The sequence below is a fragment of the Lithobates pipiens genome, unplaced genomic scaffold, assembly GCF_037356315.1.
Source record: "Lithobates pipiens isolate NorthernLeopardFrog02 unplaced genomic scaffold, aLitPip1_a1.2 Scaffold_18, whole genome shotgun sequence".
NCBI lineage: Eukaryota > Metazoa > Chordata > Amphibia > Anura > Ranidae > Lithobates > Lithobates pipiens.
In genome coordinates, this window is record NW_027507758.1 from 636896057 (window position 1) to 636919207 (window position 23151).

The following is a 23151-nucleotide window of genomic DNA, read 5'->3' on the forward strand; positions in this document are numbered from 1 at the left end:
CTTACCTGTAGGTCCAAGAAATATCTCCTAAACCTACACGGTTTAGAAGATATTCACAAAAAGACAGCCACTGCTTTCTACGGCGCATGCCAAATTCTGGCAGTATTTATTTAACACAGTGATTTCCTATGATCGTCATTTCCATCTAGTGGCCATAGCGAGTTCATTTTCCTGAAATACTTCCATCAGTTAAATTAGCACAATAAAACACTACGCCCACTAGATGGAGCTAATGATCATATGAAAAAAATGCAGCCAACACTCATAACATCCAGGCAAAAGCTGGTCATATTTGTTTAAATATTTAAAAAAAAAATAGACCTCTAAGTATTTGTGAAAGCTTACATCACAAAATGTACTCCATTTTTATTTTTCTCTTGCTATCAATGGCCAACACGGTACAACACTTCTTCCATGTCTTTGGTGATCTCTGATCTCCTTATCAACTGTTTCTTCCATGATGAAGATCAGCCATGGAGTATATCTGAGGTGTATATCAGGGTGTGCTTCTTCCCCACATGAGAGCTGTGATGTCCAGCAACATTCATATAGAAGACATTTCCCACACTCAAGGCACTAATACACCTCGAGGGTTGTGTGGGGTCCCTGATGTACAGGAAGACAGGACTTCAGTGAGGAACAATTCCCTCACTCAGGACAGGAATACGGCTTCTCCCCTGTGTGAGATCTCTGATGTCTGTAAAGATGGGACTTCACTGAAAAACATTTCCCGCACTCAGGACAGAAATACGGCTTCTCCCCTGTGTGAGATCTCTGATGTCTGCAAAGATGAGACTTCTGTGAAAAACTTTTGCCGCACTCAGAACAGGAATATGGCTTCTCCCCTGTGTGAGATCTCTGATGTCTGTAAAGATTGGACTTGTCTAAAAAACATTTCCCGCACTCAGTACAGGAAAGTGGCTTCTCCTCCAAGTGAGATCTCTGATGTCTGTAAAGATCAGACTTCAGTGAATAACATTTCCTACACTCAGGACAGGAATATGGCTTCTCCCCCGTGTGAGATTTCTGATGTGTGTTAAGATGGGACTTCTGTGAAAAACATTTTCCGCACTCAGGACAGGAATACAGCTTCTCCCCTGTGTGCAGTCTCTGATGTCTGTAAAGATTGGACTTTTCTGAAAAACATTTCCCACACTCAGGACAGGAAAGTGGCTTCTCGCCCGTGTGAGATCTCTGATGTCTGTAAAGATCGGACTTCTGCGAAAAACATTTCCCACAGTCAGGACAGGAATATGGCTTCTCCCCTGTGTGAGATCTCTGATGTATGTAAAGATTGAACGTCTGTGAAAAACATTTCCCGCACTCAGAACAGGAATACAGCTTCTCCCCTGTGTGAGATCTCTGATGTTTCTCAAGATAGGATTTCTGTGAAAAACATTTCCCGCACTCAGGACAGGAATATGGTTTCTCCCCTGTGTGAGATCTCCGATGTTTGTCAAGATGGGATTTCTGTGAAAAACATTTCCCGCACTCAGGACAGGAATATGGCTTTTCCCCTGTGTGAGACCTTTGATGTCTGACAAGATCTGGTTTTTGAACAAAACATTTCTCGCACTCAGAACAGGAATACAGCTTCTCCCCCGTGTGAGATCTCTGATGTCTGTAAAGATGGGAGTTCTGTGAAAAACATTTCCCGCACTCGGAACAGGAATATGGCTTTTCTCCTGTATGAGATCTCTGATGTGTAACAAGTAGTGATTTTTTTACAAAATATTTTCCACACTCAAAACAGGAAAGTGGCTTCTCTCCCATGTGAGTCCTTTTATGCTCACTAAGATGGAATTGAGAATGGAAACACTTCCCGCACTCAGTACAGGAAAAGCTCTTCTCTGTTGGAAGGACGGCCCCGTCCCTCACAGTCTGAGGTTCCTCAGGATAAGAGGAATACGATGGTCTATCTACACTGTGTGGTGCCGGATGGACATTTGAGGTAGTCGGGTTTTCTCCTGGACTATACTGTGTGATGTCCTCATCTTCTACTTTACAGTCTGGAGACAAAGTGAGACAATCCTCTGAGGTTTTCCTCATCTCCCGTCCATCTACTAAAATAGAAATACAAAGATTATTACTAGACATGAGCTGATTGGTTCCCCTAAACCAGGACTCCGCCCACATCAGGCAGCTTTGTCTCTGAGGATCTTACAATTCCCCCCTCAAGGTAACTAGTAAATGGGTCCTCTGATCTCCTACCAGATCATTTCTTTATTCATGGACCTTAGTCAGAGAGTGAGGAAACAACGAGAACTGTCTTTTATAGGAGTGACAGTGATGAGGGGATTATAGGACGAGTGTCCCCTCCCCCTCTATCACTCATTGCCATCTTCCCAACACAAGAAGTCCTGCACTTCCTTATTTAGTCCATGATTTAGTCATGAATAACAGCGGGGCTGAGCCCCACCAGAGGTCAGAGTGTGAGGATGGGGGAGAACAACCAAGATGAAGACTGGACTGATCCTGAAGACCCCCATCATTGGGTTATTGACTCCTCCCTCATTATCACTTTCTGTTTAACCACTTCCCGCCCGGTGGTGGTTCACTTATCCTGACTGCGTGTCATATGACGTCCTTCAGGAAAACAGCCGCCATGCGACACGTGGGGTTGTGCATCGCGGCGATCGGTGGTGCGGTGTGTCAGTCTGACACACTGCTACACCGATCTTGGTAAAAAGCCTCCGATGGAGGCTCTTTACCATGTGACCAGCCGTGTCCAATCACCACTGATTACGATGTAACCAGGAAGAGCCGTTGACTGGCTTTTCCTCACTCGCGAGCAGCGGAGAGCCAATCAGCGTCTCTCCTGACAGGAGGGGGGGGGGGGGGGTCTGTGCTGATTGTTTATCAGCGCAGCCCCCCCTCGGATGCCCATGCTGGACAACCAGGGAAGCTGCCAGGATCACCAGGGAAGCCCATAACATGTGGATGGCCAGGTACATCCCCCATGGCCATCCACATGTGCCAACATATGCCCAATCTATGCCCACAAATGGGCACTGACTGGCACCATTATGAAAACAAAAAAATTCAGTGATGCCCAGCAATGCCACCCATTAGTGTCATCAGTGCCCATCTATCAGTGCCGCCTATCAGTGCCATCCATAAGTACCCATCTGTGCCACCCATAAGTACCCATCAGTGCCGCATACCAGTGCCACATATCAGTGCCCATCATTAGTGCCACCACATCAGTGTCACCTCATTGGTGCTTATCAGTGCAGCCATATCAGTGTCTGTCACTGAAGAAGAAAACCTACTTATTTACAAAAAAATTTAACAGAAACAAAGAAAAACTTTTTTTTTTTTTTTACACTTCTGGTCTTTTTTCATTTGTTGTGCAAAAAATAAAAATCCCAGAGGTGATCGAATACCACCAAAAGAAATCTCTATTTGTGGGAACAAAATGATAAAAAAAAGAAGTGTAGCATGACCGCGCAATTGTCATTCAAATTGCGACAGCGCTGAAAGCTGAAAATTGGCCGGGGCAGGAAAGTGACCAGGGGATTACAGGCTGATATCACCCAGTCCTTGCCCTACTCTGGACCAATCAGTGAGCAGTATGGGGGAGGAATGTATTTAGTGTTAATGACCCACCTGTGCTGATCTCTGTAGGAGTGTCCTCCTCTATAAATGTCCCCGTTATTCCATCCTCCTCCATAGACTGCTGATCATCCCTCACATACCTCTCTTCTTCTTCTGATTTCACCTCAAATTCTATATCGATTGGATCTCCACTCTAAATCAAGAAAATGAGAGAAAATATCATCTGTAAGATAGAAGATTTATTATTGTGACATCACATAGAAAAGCCACACATTGTCTCTATAAGTGTGTTTTATAACCTCCATCCCACCAACCTTGTAACAGTGGGGGATGGTGTGATCTTCCTGTGTGGAATCCCGGGAATACAGAGGACGGGGACATCTCTCTGGTGGGTTCCTGGTATTTGGTGGCTCCATCAAAACCTTGTGTCCTTCTGAAAACTCCTCCATCACTCCATACTCCTCATCCTCCTCTTTATACTCTTCTTTAACATCAATATCATCATCCCTGAGATTTCCGCTCTAAATATATAATAAAACATTCATTGTAACAAACATGCTGTGTATAAATCAGAACTACCAGTAATTGTCAATCATCTACCTGATGATGGTGGGGGATGGTGTGACCTTCCTGTGTGGAATCCCGGGAATACAGAGGACGGGGACATCTCTCTGGTGGGTTTCTGTAGCTAGATGACTCCACCATGGTGTCCTGGTACAGATCTTTGTGTTCTTTTAGAGACTCCTCCATCACCCCATCCTCATCATCCTCCTCTTTTATCTCTTCTTTAACCTCAACTTTAGAATCTCTCAGGTTTCCACTCTGAATATATAATAAAAATGACATCAATGGTAACAATGCAGATAATGTACAGATCCTAATGATACGATCAGTGATTGTTCCTCATCTACCTGATGATGGTGGGGGATGGTGTGATCTTCCTGTGTGGAATCCCGGGAATACAGAGGACGGGGACATCTCTCTGGTGGGTTCCCATTACTGGATCCATCTGTAGGAAACACACACACTGACTGAATACAATGTTTCTATGTGTTTATCAGATGATGGGGGATCTAGGTGGAGCCTCCGTACTGCTCTCTCCTTTACAATAAAGTCTCCTCTTACCCGGTGATGTGAGGGGCGGCTGATTGTCCATCATGACGTCCTTGTAGAGATCCTTGTGTCCTTCTAAATACTCCCACTCCTCCATGGAGAAATAGACAGTGACATCCTGACACCTTATAGGAACCTGACACACACAATGATACAGTCACCACCCAGACACATCCCTTGTCTGTTACTGGATAATGTCCCAGAATTCCCAGAATCCTCCTCACCTCTCCTCCATCATCTCTCTGGTGACTTCTACAATCTTCTTTGTATTTCTCTATTCTATCAGGGAGGGAGGTGGAGGCAATGTGATGGTCATATGATCTCCAGACTCCACAGGAGGAAAACTGTAGAACTGAACACAAATACGTAATTTTCTTTTTAATTAAAAAAAATAAGTTTATTGAGCATAATCGAAAAATGTAAAAACAAGCACAAAGTGCAGCTGGCACTATACATGAGGATGAATCAGTGACATAACCATACAAAGTGTAGAAGTAAAAACAATCAAAATCAATATTTCTTGATCATACATCACGGGACACAGGAGCTTCATTACATAGTGGGTTATATAGGCACCTCTGGTGATTGGACACTGGTTGACCCTAATTAAAGAGAATTCCTCCCCTATATAACCCCTCCCATCTGGGAGGCACCTCAGTTTTTTCGCCAGTGTCTGGTTGATGGTCACGTAAAACTTAGCTCTATGCAGGTCCCTGCGAGGGCCGAAGGGCTACAACAAACCGGATCCATACCTCGGGCCGATATTTGACTCCCATGATGGTATGGTACCCGGGCCTCGTCTGCCGAAGAAACGAGGTTTTGCCTGTAAGTCCTCTCCATTGGAAGACTGGGCTCTGGGAAAACCAGACTTGGGGTACTGTTTACTCAGAGCGCCCGTAAGTTTCTGGCAGAGCTTTCTACATGGCCCAGGTGGGAGGATCTTTTCGTAAGAGCCCCAGATATACCTGAAGGTTGGCTAACAATACCCGCCGTGATGGGTGAAGGCTGGAATTGGTCTGATATCAGCAATTCCTGCGGCGGGGACAGGTAAGGGAAGTCATCCTATATATTTAAATATATGAATGGATTTCTTCATTGTGAGTAGTTGTATGTCTTACCTGGTTTCCACCACTAGAGGGAGTAAGAGCAGCCTGATGCATACTTACATGCCTTTCAATACAAACACGCTCAGTGAAAGCCTGGTTCTCCAGCTACTCACGTCTCCTTACAGTTCCTGCCACAGTTAAAGGTAAAAAGGGGTCCCACGCAGGTCAGGGGTCCCACGTTGCTCCCTTTGGGTTCTCCTTCCCCGTTAGTGTGCACGGCGCTGTACTGCGCAGGCGCCAGGCGGCAGTTTTAAAAAGCCCAGAGCGTCAGGGGACTGTAACTGGAGACACAGGAGCTGTGGGCAGTAAGCATCCGTGGGGATTGGATCCAGGCAAACTTTAAGACACCTACTCAGCATCAGGTTGTGCAGTTTAAGCATATATTGATTTATTGTGAGACTTTAAGCGCAACAGTGATCGCATTTGTACTAGTACCTCTGCTTTGTAGCTTAGTACTATGTCTCCTCGTAAGAGGGTCTCAGGGGGAGGTAATTAGAGCACTGGCAAGTCACCGCCTAGGTCCAGGGGTTCCAAGAGTGCCTGTAAATTACCATCCCCCTCTGCAAGACTGGAGCCAGCCTCTCATAACGAGTCAGTGCACCTGTCAGGTTTTGCAGCTTCTCCTAATGTCGCAGCCCCGGTTTATGTCACTGAGGACTCCCTTAGGGCTACATTGGAGGGTTTTGAAGGGAGGATCATGAATTTTATTTCTGCTTCCCTAAAAGATAGCAGGAAAAGGGGTAGATCCCCTCCCTCTGCTGAAATCCCTCTCTCAGATAGTTGTTCTGAAAATGAGGAGGGATCCCTATCTTTGGATAGGGATCATGAGCAGTCGGATAAGTCAGAGGTAGAGGAGATAGTCCCCTCCTCCCAGGCACTCAGAAAGCAGGTGCAGTATTATACTGAATTGGTGCGTACCACATTCAGAATGCCGGCTGCTGAAGTCGCTACATCCTCTGTCTCTTCCCTGGGAGTCAGGAAAGCCCCACAGACTGCTTGTTCCTTCCCAATTCATCCTTTAACGGATAAATTGATGTATGAGGATTGGGGACATCCCGATAAACTGTTTACTCCTCCCAAAAGGTTTTCTATGCATTATCCTGTGGAGGAAAGTTTCACCAAGGAATGGGGGGTCCCATCTGTCGATGCGGCTGTTTCTTGTGTGAATAAAAAACCTAACTTGTCCTTTGGATAATGCGCAGGTATTTAAGGATCCAGCTGACAAAAGGCTGGAAACCTTATTAAAAGCCTCCTTTTCCATGGCTGGCGCTGTGGTGCAACCTACAGTCGCAGCCGTGGGGTTGTGTCAGTTCCTCAAGGAACAGGTTAAACAGATGTTTGGACTCCTTCCCAGTGAGGAAGTAGAGAATTATGCAGAATTGCCTTACATCTTGTGTTTCATAATTGATGCGATTTTGGATTCTGTCCAACAAGCATCGCGTTTGTCCCTCATGTTGGTTCACATGCGAAGGACCCTATGGCTAAAAAATTGGGCTGCTGAGATGTCATGCAAAAAGCATTTGACTGGGTTCCCGTTTAAAGGGGAGAGTTTGTTTGGGGAAGAATTCGATAAATTCGTCCAAAATATTTCAGGAGGTAAGTCTACTCTCCTTCCAGTCAAAAAGAGCAAACGTCCTTCATTCAGGCGTGCTCTCTCTCCCGAAGCATCAAGCTCTAAACAGTGGCGACGGCCTTCCCAGCCCTCCTCTGCTAGAAAGCCTCAGGGCCGAGCCCAGGGACAGAGAAAAAGACTTGGGGGCGAAAGCCTGCCAAGCAGACCCCCAAGACCTCCTTGTGAAGGGGCGCCCCCGCTCGGCAGAGTGGGGGGAAGGCTCCTGCAGTTTGCAGGCGCCTGGCGGGAAGAGATTCAGGACAAGTGGGTGATCTCTTCGGTATCTCTGGGCTACAGGCTAGAGTTTCAGAAGATTCCACCTTCTCGTTTTCTAAGGTCAAGGATCCCCAAGGATCCAGTAAAGCAGAAACCGCTATTCCTGGCCTTAGATCAGTTACTATCCCAGGGTGTGATAGTAGAAGTGAGCCCGAAAGATCAGGGTTCAGGTTTTTATTCAAATCTCTTCACCGTTCCAAAGCCAAACGGAAGTGTCAGACCTATCCTGGATCTGAGAGACCTAAACCGGTTTTTACATATCCAGACCTTCCGGATGCAGTCAATGCGCACTGTGGTCTCCTCCCTGCAAGGGGGAGAATTCATGGCATCAATAGATATCAAAGATGCATATCTCCATGTGCCAATATTTCCCGCACACCAGAAGTTTCTAAGGTTCGCGGTAGAGCGGCGCCATTTTCAATTTGTGGCCTTGCCGTTCGGGCTGGCTACGGCCCCTCGAGTCTTCACGAAGATTCTGGACCCTCTCTTAGCAATCTTAAGAGTTCAGGGCATAGCCGTCAGGGCTTACCTAGACGACTTGCTTCTCGTAGAGAGAACTACAGCGTGCCTAAGTCGCAGCGTCACCAAGACGCTAGAACATCTAGAGCGCCTAGGTTGGATTATAAACCTGGAAAAGTCATCCTTGCAACCGACCACCAGGTTGGATTACCTGGGTTTGATTATCGACACCGCTCAGGGCAGGGTGTTTCTTCCAAGGCCAAAGGCCTTGGCCATTGGAGATCTGGTGCGCCTGATTCTGGGCAGAAGATCTTCCTCCATTTGGTTATGTATGAGACTATTGGGAAGGATGGTCGCCTCATTCGAGGCCGTCCCGTTCGCCCAGTTCCACTCAAGGCCTCTGCAAAGATGCATCCTTGCGGTTTGGAACAGGAAGCCCCAATCCCTGGATCTTCCTATGCGTTTATCCCTCGGGACACGCAAAAGTCTTGTCTGGTAGTTACAAACCAGGAATTTGCTGAAAGGCAAAACTTTTCTTCCCCTCTCATGGAAGATTGTCACAACGGATGCCAGCCTGACAGGCTGGGGAGCCGTATTAGAGGGAACGTGCTCGCAGGGGAAATGGTCTGCGACCGAAAGTCTGCTGCCCATAAATATCTTGGAGATTCGGGCAGTTTACATGGCACTCATAGAGTGGTCTTACAGACTGCGAGGTTTCCCAGTTCAGATTCAGTCCGACAATGCCACCGCAGTGGCTTACATCAATCACCAGGGCGGTACCAGAAGTCTGGTGGCCCAAAAGGAGGTGAATCGCATACTTGTCTGGGCAGAAGAGCATGTTCCGTGCAGTCTTCATCCCAGGAGTGGAGAATTGGCAGGCGGATTTTCTCAGCCGCCAGCAGTTATGCCCAGGAGAATGGGCCCTGCACCCCGACGTGTTTCAGAACATATGTCACAAGTGGGGCACTCCAGACGTGGATCTGTTTGCGTCCAGATTCAACAGGAAACTGGACAGGTTTGTGTCAAGGACAAGAGATGTGCTTGCCCAGGGGTCAGATGCTCTGACGGTTCCCTGGGATCAGTACAATCTGATCTATGCCTTCCCCCCCGAGCCCGCTGCTATCGTGGTTCCTGGGAAGGGTCAAGAGGGAGTCGAAGTCGGTCCTTTTGGTGGCCTCAGCTTGGCCCAGGCGACCATGGTTTGCAGAAATCATGAAGTTGGCAGTGGGCAGGCCATGGACCCTCCCTCTCCGGCCAGATCTGCTCTCACAGGGTCCAATCTACCATCCTGCTTTACGCAGTCTGAATTTGACGGTCTGGCTGCTGAGACCCACATTCTGAGAGACCGTGGCCTTTCGGGGCCAGTCCTTTCTACTCTGGTCAATGCCAGAAAGCCGGCCTCCAGGCGTATCTATTACAAGATCTGGAGGACATATGTTTCCTGGTGTGAACTCAGGAGATGGCATCCTAGAAGGTATGTCATTAACAGAATCTTGGCCTTTCTCCAGTCAGGCCTAGAAATGAATTTGGCCATAAGCACCATTAAGGTGCAGATTTCGGCCCTGTCGGTATTTTTTTCAAAAACCTCTTGCATCACACTCCCTAGTACGGGCTTTTATCCAGGGGGCTATGCGGATAAAACCGCCAGTTAAACCTCCGGTATGCCCATGGGATCTGAATTTGGTTCTCTCGGCCTTACAGGGCCAACCATTTGAACCTCTGCATCTGGCTTCTTTAGCCCTCTTGACTAAAAAGCTGGTCTTCTTAGTAGCCATATCCACGGCTAGAAGAGTATCAGAATTGGCAGCTCTTTCCAGTAAAGAGCCGTAATTATCCACAAGGACCGGGTGGTTATGCGTCCCAGCGGGTCCTTTCTACCTAAGGTGGTTTCGGGTTTCCATCTGAATCAGGATATAATCCTACCATCCTTTTTTCCGAATCCTCAGTCCATAGAGGAAGAATCTTTACACACTTTAGATGTGGTTAGAGCAATCAGTCTTTATCTTCAAGCAACTGCTCAGATAAGGAAAACTGACTGTTTATTTATTCTGCCGGAAGGCCCTAGAAGGGGTCAGGCAGCGTCAAAGTCCACTCTCTCAAGGTGGATCAGACAAGTTATTTCTCAGGCCTATAGCTAAAAGGGGAAGATTCCTCCTTTTCAGGTGAAAGCGCACTCTACTAGGGCTGTCAGTGCCTCTTGGGCAGTGCATCACCAGGCCTCCCTGGCTCAGATCTGTAAGGCTGCGACTTGGTCATCAGTCCACACATTCACCAGATTCTATCAGGTGGATGTCAGAGGGCAAGAGGATATCGCCTTCGGGCGCAGTGTACTGCAGGCTGCAGTTTAGGTCCTCAGGTCCCTGGCGGTCTATATTTATGATCTGTGTCTCCCTCCCCTCAACCTGAGCATTGCTATGGGACATCCCACTATGTAATGAAGCTCCTGTGTCCCGTGATGGATGATCAAGAAAATGGGATTTTTATATACAGCTTACCTGTAAAATCCTTTTCTTGAGAGTACATCACGGGACACAGGGCTCCCGCCCCTCTTGGGTTTTACGTGGTTTCTTATTGCTTTGCTACAAAACTGAGGTGCCTCCCAGATGGGAGGGGTTATATAGGGGAGGAATTCTCTTTAATTAGGGTCAACCAGTGTCCAATCACCAGAGGTGCCTATATAACCCACTATGTAATGAAGCTTCTGTGTCCCGTGATGTACTCTCAAGAAAAGGATTTTACAGGTAAGCTGTATATAAAAATCCCATTATTAAGGAGTAGCAGAACCTATATCTAGAATAGTTGTACCCTGTGGGGTATAAAGAAAACAGCCCAGTACTGTGCATCACAGCTTGGAATGCGGATCGGGGAAATATACAAATAATGGTCTGGAATTTGGATGTGTGTTGCAAGGGATGAAGGGAGATGCGCATTATAAATGAGGATTACTCCTCATCAATGTTGGTGGAGGGGTCCCCCAGCCACCTGTCCCAGATTTTGTTGTATTTAGTCGGACAACCCTTGTGTGAATATAGTACTTTTTTGTATGGGAGGGTGGAGTTGATGGCCCTAATCCACTGATGGGTAGTGGGGGGTGACGCTTTGATCCAGGATTTAGCTATTTGCATCCTGGCCAAGAACAGGGTTTCCTGCAAAAATATATTAAGATACTTTTCCTCCTTGGAAATGGAGAAGAGGCCGAGTAAACATTGATGGGGGCATAGGGTCAGAGGGGATCCCATGTGGTCATGGAGGAATTTAACCACGTGCGACCAGTATCCTTGAAGAGAGGGACAGGACCATAGTAGGTGGTAAAATATTCCCTCTGGAACATTTGGGACAAGCAGGGCAGTGGTCCGGTTTATATTTGGATAGGCGAGTCATAGGTAGGACCTGTGGAGAATGTAAAGGTGGGTAAGGCGGTCAGACAATTTAGGGGACACTAATCTACAGGAGGCCAGTGCCTCTTCCCAATCCTCATCCGCCACGTCCCCCACATCCATCTCCCGTTTGGATTTCAGTCAATAGGCCTGGGCAGTGGCTGCCGGTAACATGAGGTGGTTGTAGAATAAGGATTAATTTTTTAGGGTCATGACCAGTGACCACTTCCACCAGATACAACGATTCAAGGCTACGGACAGAGTCACGGAGTTGGGAGTGGAGGGCATGGCAGAGTTGGAGATAACGGAAGAATATATGATTGGGCACACCAAACTCTTCTTTTAGTGCTTGAAACGACTTGACCGAGCCATTGTCTATGACCTGTGAGAGAATTATGACCCCCCCCCCCCCCCCGAGCAATTCATAAATTATAGTCAGGGACAGTTAGCAGTTCAGACAAAGGTGGGCTGCCCCACAGTGGTGTGTGTGTGTGTGTGTGTGTGTGGTACATGGGGGCCTTGGTGGTGGACATATACCATCATTGCAAAATTTAGCAACTGGCTAACATGTGGCGCCTGTTACCCATGTGAGGTCACTCTTGGGTGCCACATAGCAGGACCTGAAAGGGGTGGGCCACCAGGCTGGGGACCAAAGAGCAGACAGGTGTGGAGTACCTGTCCCTGTCCACTTGGTTGTAAAAAAAAAAAATTAGATAACTGAGGAGCAACATAATACAAGGCTAGATCAGGCAAAGCAGTGCCACCTAGATGAACTGGGCATTTCAGAGCCTGCCATGATAGTTTGTGTCAGGATGGGCCCCAGACGAAACCGTTAAGAATAGATCCCACAAATTTAAAGATGCGGGTAGGGATGTACAGGGGGCCATGCCAAAAAAGGTAAAGCGGCTTGGAGTATCGTTTTCACCAAGTTAATGCATCCCATAATTTCAAGCAGGAGACGGGACCAGATCTGGGTTTTGGTTTTTAAGAGGTCATATGGGGTTCTAGGTTGAGGCTTGTATATTCTATGAAAGATCTGGAAATTTGTACTCCCAAGTATTTAATCTTGCTTGCTCTGACCAAACGTGGCTTGGTCTGCAGTGGGTGCATCTACATCTAGTGGAAGGATCTGGGACTTAGACCAGTTGATCTGCAGTCCAGAATATTCCCCAAATTGCTGAATAAGCTGCAAAGCCACTTGGAGTGAAGGGCCAGCATCCTCCAGATATAGAAGCATGTAATCCGTATACAGACTGAGGACCTCCATCACCCATCCCATGCGGAGTCCTTTAATGCCTAGGTGTGCTCTAATGGCGATGCCAAGGGGTTCCACAGCCAGGGCGTACAGTAGTGGGGAAATAGGGCAGCCTTGGCGAGTGCCACGGTATAGAGCGAAAGGGTATGAGATCCTACCATTGACTTAGATCCAGGCAGTGGGGGCCCGGTAAAAGAGTTGGAGCCATTTGATACATTTTGGGCCAAAGCCGAACCTGCGGAGACATTCCCACAGGTAAAGCTTTGCAGTGTCCAGGCTGACCACAACCCTGGATCCAATGTTGTCATGTGTAGACTGAAGGTTCACGAAGAGCCTCCGGAGATTAAAGGCTGTGTTCTTGTTGAGCATGAACCCCGTCTCGTCAGGATGTATTAACTGAGAATAACTTTGTTTAGCTATAGGGCAAGAATTTTGGCTAGGATCTTGATGTCCAATTGTAGGAGAGAGAGGGGGCTGTACGACTCGGTGAAGAGTGATCATTCCCTGGTTTGGGTATTAAGACTAGAGGTCGACCGATATGGGTTTTTCTCTGGCCGATGCCGATATTTAGAAATCATGGCGGCCGATAGCCGATATATGATGCCGATTTTTTTGGGCCGATATGTTAGGCCGATTTTATTTTATTTCTTTATTTTTTTCCTTTTTTTATATATTATTATTTTTTTTTTAATCCCCCTTGATCTAACACACCTTTCCCACTGGGGCGTTTTTCAGGCGCTTTTGGGCTAAAAATAGCGCCTGTAAAGTGCCTGAAAAATGGCTCCCCTGCAGTCTGTGTGAAAGACAGAGTGCTTTCACACTGTGGCGATGCGCTGGCAGGATATTAAAAAAAAAGTCCTGCAAGCAGCACGTTTGGAGTGGTGTATACCGCTCCTCCACCACTCCTGCCCATTGATATGAATGGGCACCACTGCCGAAGCGCATGCAATGCGATTTGGCAGCAGTACTTCATGGGCGCCTTTAACCTCTTCCTTGGCCGCTAGCTGGGTTATATGTGCCCCACTAGCAGCCAAATAGCACCGCTAAAATGATGGTAAAGAGCCGCTAAAACTTGCGTTTTACCATCAACGCCTGCCCGCTCCAGTGTGAAAGCAGCCTTCATAAGTGATACAGAAAATTTCTTACATTTAAACATTTATTAAACAAAACAAACCTCCAATCAGTTCACTTGTATGTATGATTTAGATAAAAAAAAAAAACTATATATTAAATAAAAACAGGTAGTCAAAACTTTTGGACAAAAAAAAAAAAAAAAAAACGGGCTAACTTTACTGTTTTTATTTTATTTTTATTTTTTAAATAGTGTATTTTTTCCCCAAAAAAATGCATTTGAAAGACCTCTGTGCAAATGCCGTGTGACATAAAATATTGCAACAACCGCTATTTTATTCCCTAGGATCTCTGCTAAAAAAATATATATAATTTTTGGGGGGTCTAAGTGATTTTCTGGCAGAAAATACAGGACTTTTACTTGTAAGCAACAAGTGTCAGAAAAGATTTAGTCTTTAAATGGTTAAACTGAGAACTTCTACACACAGAGATGACTTCATTCATTCAAGTGTAAACATTGTATCTTTCTGTTCTTTTCTTGGCAGCCTGCCCAGAGAGGAGGAAGACATTTCTATGGCAACTTACACTGACTTCTATACAGAAGTCATTTCAAAGTCCCGCTGCAGTTCTATATCGGCTTTTTATCAGCACAATCGGCCGATGCCGATTAATTAAAAAACGGCAAATATCGGCCGATATATCGGTCGACCTCTAATTAAGACCACTAGAGCTTCTCCCATAGATGCTGGGAGGGTCGCAGAGTCAAATATGTGGGTATATATTGCTTGCAGTTTGGGGATAAGGACCTTGCTGAATTGGTCATAGAACTCTAGGTGTGGTCCATCGGAAACCCAGTGCTTTTGAGGTTGGGAGGTGTGTCATTGCTGCTGCTATGCAGTCAGTTGTGATTGGCGCCTCAAGCTGTTTAACCTGGGAGAGGGTGAGGGTAAGAAAGTCAATGTCCTGAACGAACTCAGTCAAATTGTCTTGAGAATGACGGCCAGTGGAGGTGTATAGGTCAGAGTAAAACTGCCTAAACTCATCCGCTACTTGAGAGGGGTCCGTGATCGCATCCCCACCCAGTGACTGACGCTTGGTGACCACTGGAGGCCTATGGTCAAGATATGGTCAAGATAGGCCATGTATGCGAGCAGTTTGCCTGTGCGCTCACCATGCTCAAAGATACGCCGTTTACCAAAAAAGTTTCCCTGTTTGGCTTTTTCAAAGTGTAGTTGGTCAGTGAGCCTAGACTGCAGTCTCACGAGGGAAGCATTGGCTCAGGACGGCTCAGTGATAAAAGTCTATTCAAGGGAACTCAGATGCTCTTCCGCCTGTTGAAGTGCAATCTTGGAGGAAGCCTTGTGTCTATTGCGTGAAGAGAGGATCATGCAGGCATGTTTAAATGTTTCCCACACAGACCCAACCGACGCCGACCCCTAATTAGTACGAAAAAAGTGAACCCATTCTCACTGGATACCCTCCAGGTCTGACATGGTGGTGAGCCAAAAGGGGTTCAGCTTCCATATATGGACCATGGGGGGAGCAGGCAAGCGTAGGAATACTCATTATGGGGAGTGATCAGAGAGCACCCTGACACCAAACCCCACGTCCAGCAGATCGGGCAAAAGAGTGAATGAGACTATGAATAGGTCAATGCGGGACATGGCAGTGTGTGAGGGGGTAAAGCAGGAGTAGGCAATGGCTGTCGGGTGTTTATACCTCCAGGTATCTACCAGGGAGAACTCAGAGAGGAACCTCCCAAACCGGGTGAGTGTAGGTTCAGGTAACACTGGAGTAGTGCAGCCAAGTCTAGCAAGGCTGGGGTTTATGGTCATGTTGAAATGCCCAACCAAATAGCCGGCACCGTGTGGTGACTAGCCATGAAGGCCACTCCCTCCTGCAAAACACTACTGAAATGATGAGGGGATATAGAAGGCCATCAGAAGGACTTCCAGTCCACTAATAGTGGCGTGCTGGAATAAAGACTGACCCTGGGGGCCCAACTGCAGAGAATGAAGCTGGAATTGTACAGTTTTGTCAATCAGGACGGTGACGCCACGGGAGATGGAGGTGTATGGGGCCTGGTATAACTAACCAACCCAGGGTTTTTTAAGCGTCATTTGCATATGACTCGTGACATGGATTTCCACCAAGATGGAGACATCTGCACTTATAGATTTAAGATGGGATAGAATGGCAACACGTTTAGGCTTGGCGCCCAGCCCCCTCACGTTCTAGGTCACTAACTTAAGGGTGGCCATACCGTTATTGGGGGCTGTGTGGGAAAGCAGTCGGACCATCAGGGAACAGCCCCGAACACTTTTGCTGTGCACAGCTATTTTTATTTTTTTTAGTGTACACTATAGGGAAGTGATGGCGAACCTATTCATATTGTATTCATATTGGATTAAGTATTACACTTTAGCGATTGCACAAAGCAAAAATCCACAACAGACTTCTGCAGAACACTAAACAGACTACAGGTGACCTGCTTCTCCATCAAACTTTTTCATCTCTCATTCAGGCTTCCTCTGAATCTCACCACTCTGTATCTGTATCATACACGCCCTACTGTTCCTTCTCACAGTTGCATCCTCTCTCCTTATATTCTATCTCCTTCACCCGTCTTCTCCACCCCACAGCTTATATATGTAGCGCTGGCTCCTGACAAGTAGGCGCTAAGTTTTTTTTCAAAGTTAATTTTCCTGAAACCACAGTTGGGTTTTGGGGTTAATTTTCTAAATTTCTGGTTTCAGTACCAGTCCAGCTGGGTTGCACTGGGTTCTCCTTGGCCGCAGGTGTCGCTGTCACCGCCAGCAAGGTTGAAAACGCAGTCTAGCTGGGTGTATTGAATGCCACTTTTCCCTAGGAGCCAGCCCAGTGGGAGTGTTCTCCTCCTGTGCATTCTGGAGGGTGGTATTTAAGGTACCGACATCACGTGCTTCAGGGTTTTGGAGCTGATTTTCTGTCTGTCCGGTTCGGGTGGTCCTCCTGACCCAGCCCCATGGCCCTCCTGGCCTGGGGTGCGGAACCATGCATTCCAAGTCTCAGGGCTGGCTGGCCCGAGGCAACGCAACTGCAGGGACAGGCCTGAATGGATTTCGGGGTCTATTGATCCGAAGGTGGTCCGGTGCTGTCTCATCTGAAGGGGGAGGCCCAGCAACTGGAAAACCCCAGGGGAGGACTCTTCAGGAGAAGGCCGTGCACAAGGCTGGCTTCTCTGAAGGAGCCTGGAGGCTCAGCTGAAGGATGCTACAGGGATCTACACTCATACGGTATCGCCGGATCGGATGAGAGATACTGGTATTGTATGTTACGTCCCTCAGTAACGCTCAAGTGTACATCACAAGTCTGTGGCAGAGACTTTGTCAAACACCTTACCGGCTGCTAGGCCTAGTGAGAGGAGGTCTATCCGGGGGTTGTAAAATCCAGTTGCGAAACGGTCTTTATTCTCTGGATTTTCTATAAGGACTTTCTTTATTTTTTTGCACTCTGAAGTACCCAAACTCGCTCCTAACCCTCTACCCTTATTGAAAGACTCTGTTTCAAATAAATAACCCAAAAGAAGATTCAGTGTCAGTTTCCACATTTCTTTGGGCCATCTACCATGGGAATCCCTAGACGGAGAAGCAAACATGAAGGTAACAGTAAGCCCAATAAAACCAGCAGCTCCTTCGGGGGTCAGTGCTACATATTTATCACCCTCACTCCTGTCTTCACCTTATTACTGCACATATCAGCTCCTGCTAATTCTGAACCCCTATGCCAATAAAACCTGCAGGACACTGGGACTTGTCCCCCCACATAAGTCACAATCCCATATCACCTCTCTCACCCTTCTGCGTCTAACCTCTGCGTCTAATCCCCAAATCCTGGACTGCCGTCATTTACCTTCGGCCAACATACCCAGCACCCCCCCCCCCCCCATCTTCTGATAACAGCCGCAATCCACACAATCTCATTTCTATTCCTCTTCAGCCTAGAACCAGCCTCCCCTTCTCCTGTACCCTTTGGAATGCCCACTCTGTTCTTAACAAACTCACCACCATCCATGAACAATTTATCACAAATTCCCTGAATCTACTTGCAATTACTGAGACCTGGATTCAAGAATCGGACCTTCCTTCTCCTGCTTCTCTCTCCTATGCTGGCCTCCTGTGGACAGAAAGGAGGTGGTGTTGGAATCCTCCTATACCCTCAAAGCACTTTTCAGGTTCTTCATCCACCCCCCTCTCTGTCCCCCTCCTCATTTGAAGCTCATTGTATTTGTCTATTTTCTCCAGTTTCATGGAGAATTGCTGTGGCCGGTATCAAACTTCTTTGATGACTTCCCTACCTGGCTACCCTACTTTCTCTCTTCTGAAATTCCAACAATCATTCTTGGTGACTTCAACATCCCTGTTAATCTTAACACTCCTACTACTTCTAAGCTGCTGAGCCTAACCTCCTCTTTTGACCTAAAACTCCTACCCATGCACTCCACACAACCTTTCCAACATTCCTTTTCCTCTCTCTGATCACCACCTTATTAGTTTCACTCTCTCCTTGTCTGCCTCTTCCTTGCCTTCAAACTACCAAACTATTACCTGTAGAAACCTTCGCCATCTTAACCCTTCTCTTCTTTTTTCTGCTACAGATTGTCTCTACGACAAAATCTCATCCTTGTCCTGCCCCAACTTGGCCACTTCTGTCTACAGTCATCCACCCTGGATACCTTCGCCCCCCTCACTACGCACAGAATCAGGCCCCGACTGCTACATCCCTGGCAGACAGACAATACCAGAAGCCTCAAAAAAAATAGCCACGCTCTTGAGCATCTGCGGCCTAAGACTAAGTCACAGCAAGATTTCAGCCAATATAAATCTGCCCTCCAAAAATACCATTCCTGCCTGCACACTGCCAAACAGACCTACTTTATCATTCTCATTAACACCCTCTCACGCAGTCTCCATCAACTCTTTTCTACCTTTATCATTCTACTTCGTCCTCCACCCACTAACTTACCCACTGCCCAGGAGATTGCTAATCACTTCAAAAATAAGATTGAGGCAGTTTGTCTCGAGATCTCTGCTCCACGGATATCTCCCTCACGTTACACTACTTGTCCTCCTGCACAATCAATACTTCCCTCTTTTAACCCAGCTACTGTAGAGGAAGTCACTAAACTTTTTTTCTATTGCCCACCTAACCCCCTCCCCCCTGGACCCTGTTCCTTCTCAAATACCTCGGTCACCATCTGACTCAATCCTACACTCCCTAACTCATATCTTCAACCTCTCATTCACTACTGGAACCTTCCCCAACCCTCTAAAACATGCGCTAGTCACTCCCATACCAAAAAATGCCTCACTAGACCCCACCAATCTTAACAACCTAAGACCCATCTCTTTACTCCCTTTTCCCTCCAAACACCTTGATCGTTTAAGCCGCGTACACACGACTGGACTTTCTGGCAGACTAGGTCCGGCGGTCTTCCCGACGGACTTTCGGCAGAGTTTCCGACTGACTTTTCGAACTAACGGACTTGGCCACACACAAACAGAATAAGTCCGTTCGCTTTGAACATGATGACGTAAGATGGGACTAAAAAAGGAAGTTCAATAGCCAGTAGTCAATAGCTTCCCTTGCGTCGTATTTGGTTCGTTGGACCAGCAGCATACAGACGAACAGTTTTCCCGATAGGAATTGAGTTCGTCGGACAGATGTGAAAGAAGTTCTATTTCTAGGTCCGTCTGATTTTTTAAATGAAAAACGATTGGATCAGCCCACACACGATTGGTGTCAGAGGATCAACAGACTTCAACGTCGGTGCTTCCCTTTGCGCCTGTGGGGTAGACCAGCGCAGAGGCGCACACGGGTGCGCGATGCGGCGGGTTTGCACATCACCTGATCACTCTGGCAGGCCTATAAAAGGCAACCATTTGCTCTGTGTCTTTGCTGGTTTGTCTCCTCAGCTCACCTGTGTTCCTCTGCTTCCTGTTTACCACTTCCTGTTGTGACCCGGATTGCCTGAAGACTACTCTGATTCTCTCCTGACCTGACCCCTGGCTTGTTTAACGGACTTCCTGCACTTAGCCTTGCTGGCTCCCAGACTGATACCTGTGTTTGACCCTCAGCCTGCCTCTGGATTATCCTCTACATTCAGCCTTGCTGGCTCCTGGACTGATTACTTGTGTTTGACCCTCGGCCTGTTTCTGCACTTTTCTTACCTGTTTTACAGACTGGCTTGCTATTTACCTTTTGGTCCGGTCCAGCCTGCACGAGCCCTCTTCCAGACCTTCACACTAGTCAGGTGTTAGAACCCCTGCTGGGCGTTCTCTTCAAGTATATGCCAAGGCCATCTGCACAGGCATCTCTTTCTTCAGAAGACTTCCTGCATACCAGTCACCTGCTGGCAACCCGTGCCCCTTCGTGTCCTGTACCTGCTGTTCCACCCTCAGGGGTACTGTGCACCCAGTTGCAAGGGAAGCCGCTCTCAGCACTTTGGCCCCTGGTGAGTACCTGAAAATCAGATTGTCCAACGGGCTGATTCCGTTGGACCTAGTCTGCTGGAAAGTCCGGTAGTGTGTACGCAGCATCACATCTCCATCCATGTGTGGTCACTGCCAGATAAAAGTCACTCGATCAGCGGCTACTGTATATGCGGCATTATTCTACAACCGACTGAGCGACCACCTCATTGAGAATAACCTTCTTGATCCCCTTCAGTCTGGATTTCGCCCACAGCACTCCACAGAAACTGCCCTCCTAAAACTCACAAACTACTTACTAACAGCCAAAACCAATGGTCATCATTCCGTACTCTTACTCTTGGACCTTTCCGCTGCCTTTGATACAGTTGACCACCCCCTCAAACGAAATTTGCTTGTTCTCCACATGACTGCACTCTCCATTGGTTCGAATCTTACCTATCTTATCGCAGCTTCAGTGTTACTTACAACTCTACTTCCTCCTCTTACCATTGGGGTCCCCCAAGGTTCTGTCCTTGGACCTCTACTATTCTTGATCTACACATCCTCCCTGGGTCAGCGGATGGCCTCCCATGGCTTCCACTACAATTTATATGCTGATGACACCCAAATCAATTTCTTTACCCCTCAGCTCACCCCATCAGTCTCCTCACACATCACTGATCTACTAACAGACATATCAGCCTGGATGTCAAACCACTTCCTCAAACATAATCTATCTAAAACCGAGCTCTTAATATTTCCTCCTCCATGTGCCCCTCCCCCTGACTTCTCTGTCAAGATCAATGGCACATCAGTCCGTCCCCACATGCCAGGGTGCTAGGGGTATTCTTAGACTCCGCACTGTCCTTTCAGGCCCACATACAAGCCCTGTCCAAATTATGCCGCCTTAGACTCCGCAACATTTCCAGAATACGCCCCTTTTTAACTAATGACACCACCAAGCTTCTAATTCACTCCCTGGTCATCTCTTGCCTCGACTACTGCAACTCCCTCCTCATTGGATTACCTTTACATAGACTATCCCCCCTTCAGTCCATAATGAATGCCGCTGCCAGACTCATCCACCTTACCAGCCATTCAGTGTCCTCCACCCCTCTGTGCCAATACCTGCACTGGCTTCAACTCACCCAATGAATACAATTCAAAGTACTAACAATAATTTACAAAGCCATCCATAACTCTGCCCCCAGCTACATCACTAACCTAGTCCCAAATTACCAACAGAGCCGCTCTCTTCGGTCCTCCCAGGACCTCCTGCTCTCTAGCTCTCTTATCACCTCCTCCCATGCTCGCCTCCAGGATTTCTCCAGAGCTTCTCCCATCTTTTGGAACTCCCTACCCCAATCTGTCCGACTGTCCCCTAATCTATCTATCTTTAGACGATCCCTGAAAAGCCTTCTCTTCAAAGAAGCCTATCCTGCTTCTAAGTAACACTGTTTTACTTCCTCCATCAGCTCATCCCCCACAGCTATTACCTTTTGTATCAATTGCCCCTTCCTTTTTAGATTGTAAGCTCTAACGAGCAGGGCCCTCTGATTCCTCTGGTACCAAATTGTAATGTAACTGTAATCTCTGCCCTCATGTTGTAAAGCGCTGAGCAAACTATTGGCGCTATATAAAACCTGTATAATAGTAATAAAACTGAACCATGTATGGCCAGCTTTGGAAGGAAGATATATTAATCATCAACTGATCCCCCTGAAGGGGTTAATCTACATATTACCTCCTCTGCCGCCAGATCCAGCAGTGTCTTCTCTCTACATCTTATGGGATGTCCTGTTTGTATCTGACACCATTTCCTGTCTGCATCTGACATCACTTCCTGTATATTTTCCATAGAGACTTCCTGTCTGGGTAGAGGTGAGATCACCATCTTGTGGAGATAAGAGGAACTGCAGCTCAAGAAACATCTCGTAGTGTGAACACGGCCTTGTGCTGTGTGTGTATGTACTGGTTATCCTCCTTTCTCTCCTCCCTGAGAGGCGGAGCCCTGAGTGTGTATGAAGAGGCGGAGCTCTGTGTGTGTATGAAGAGGCGGAGCTCCGAGTGTGTATGAAGAGGCGGAGCTCCGAGTGCGTATGAAGAGGCGGGGCTCTGAGTGAGTATGAAGAGGAGGGGCTCTGAGTGTGTATGAAAAGGAGAAGCTCTGAGTGTGTATGAAGAGGCGGGGCTCTGAGTGTGTATGAAGAGGAGAAGCTCCGAGTGTGTATGAAGAGGTGGGGCTCTGAGTGTGTATGAAGAGGAGGAGCTCTGAGTGTGTATGAAGAGGCGGGGCTCTGAGTGTGTATGAAGAGGAGGGGCTCTGAGTGTGTATGAAGAGGAGAAGCTCTGAGTGTGTATGAAGAGGCGGAGCTTTGAGTGTGTATGAATAGGAGGGGCTCTGAGTATGTATGAAGAGGTGGGGCTCTGAGTGTGTATGAAGAGGTGGAGCGCTGAGTGTGTATGAAGAGGTGGAGCTCCTGCTGGAACAGGAGGAGTCTATGAGGGAGATGACAGAAAGCGCAGCAGACTTGCAGGAGTGAGCGAGGAGGATCCGGTTCCTTTGCCATGCAGTGGCGGCCCGTCCATAGGGGGCGCACGGGCGCTGTCCCCCCAATGCTAGTCATCATAAAAATAAAATAAATTAATTTTATTTGTATTTTTTAATAAAGCTCCTTTAAAAAAAAGTCCTTTAAAGCGGAGTGCCACCTAATTTTTTTAAATTTTTTTTTAAAGTCAGCAGCTACAAATACTGCAGCTGCTGACTTTTAAAATAAGGACACTTACCTGTCCAGGGCACCCGAGATGTCGGTACCCGAAGCTGATCTATCCCTTGGCTGTCGCCATCCTCGATAAGGGAGCTCCACTTCTT

The 23151-nt window shown here is 47.3% G+C and overlaps 1 protein-coding gene across 1 annotated transcript; it reads right to left on the minus strand.

Moving 5' to 3' along the window:
* Positions 1-330: 330 nt before the first annotated feature.
* Positions 331-22089, minus strand: LOC143989568 (uncharacterized). Its single transcript, XM_077489750.1, has 8 exons — positions 22024-22089; positions 4896-5023; positions 4684-4807; positions 4470-4567; positions 4159-4380; positions 3873-4079; positions 3610-3751; positions 331-2063 (listed from the first exon to the last, which is right to left on the minus strand). Exons 3-8 carry the CDS (start codon positions 4766-4768, stop codon positions 649-651), a joined length of 2169 nt encoding a protein of 722 aa, XP_077345876.1. The 5' UTR covers positions 4769-4807; positions 4896-5023; positions 22024-22089; the 3' UTR covers positions 331-648.
* Positions 22090-23151: the final 1062 nt, after the last annotated feature.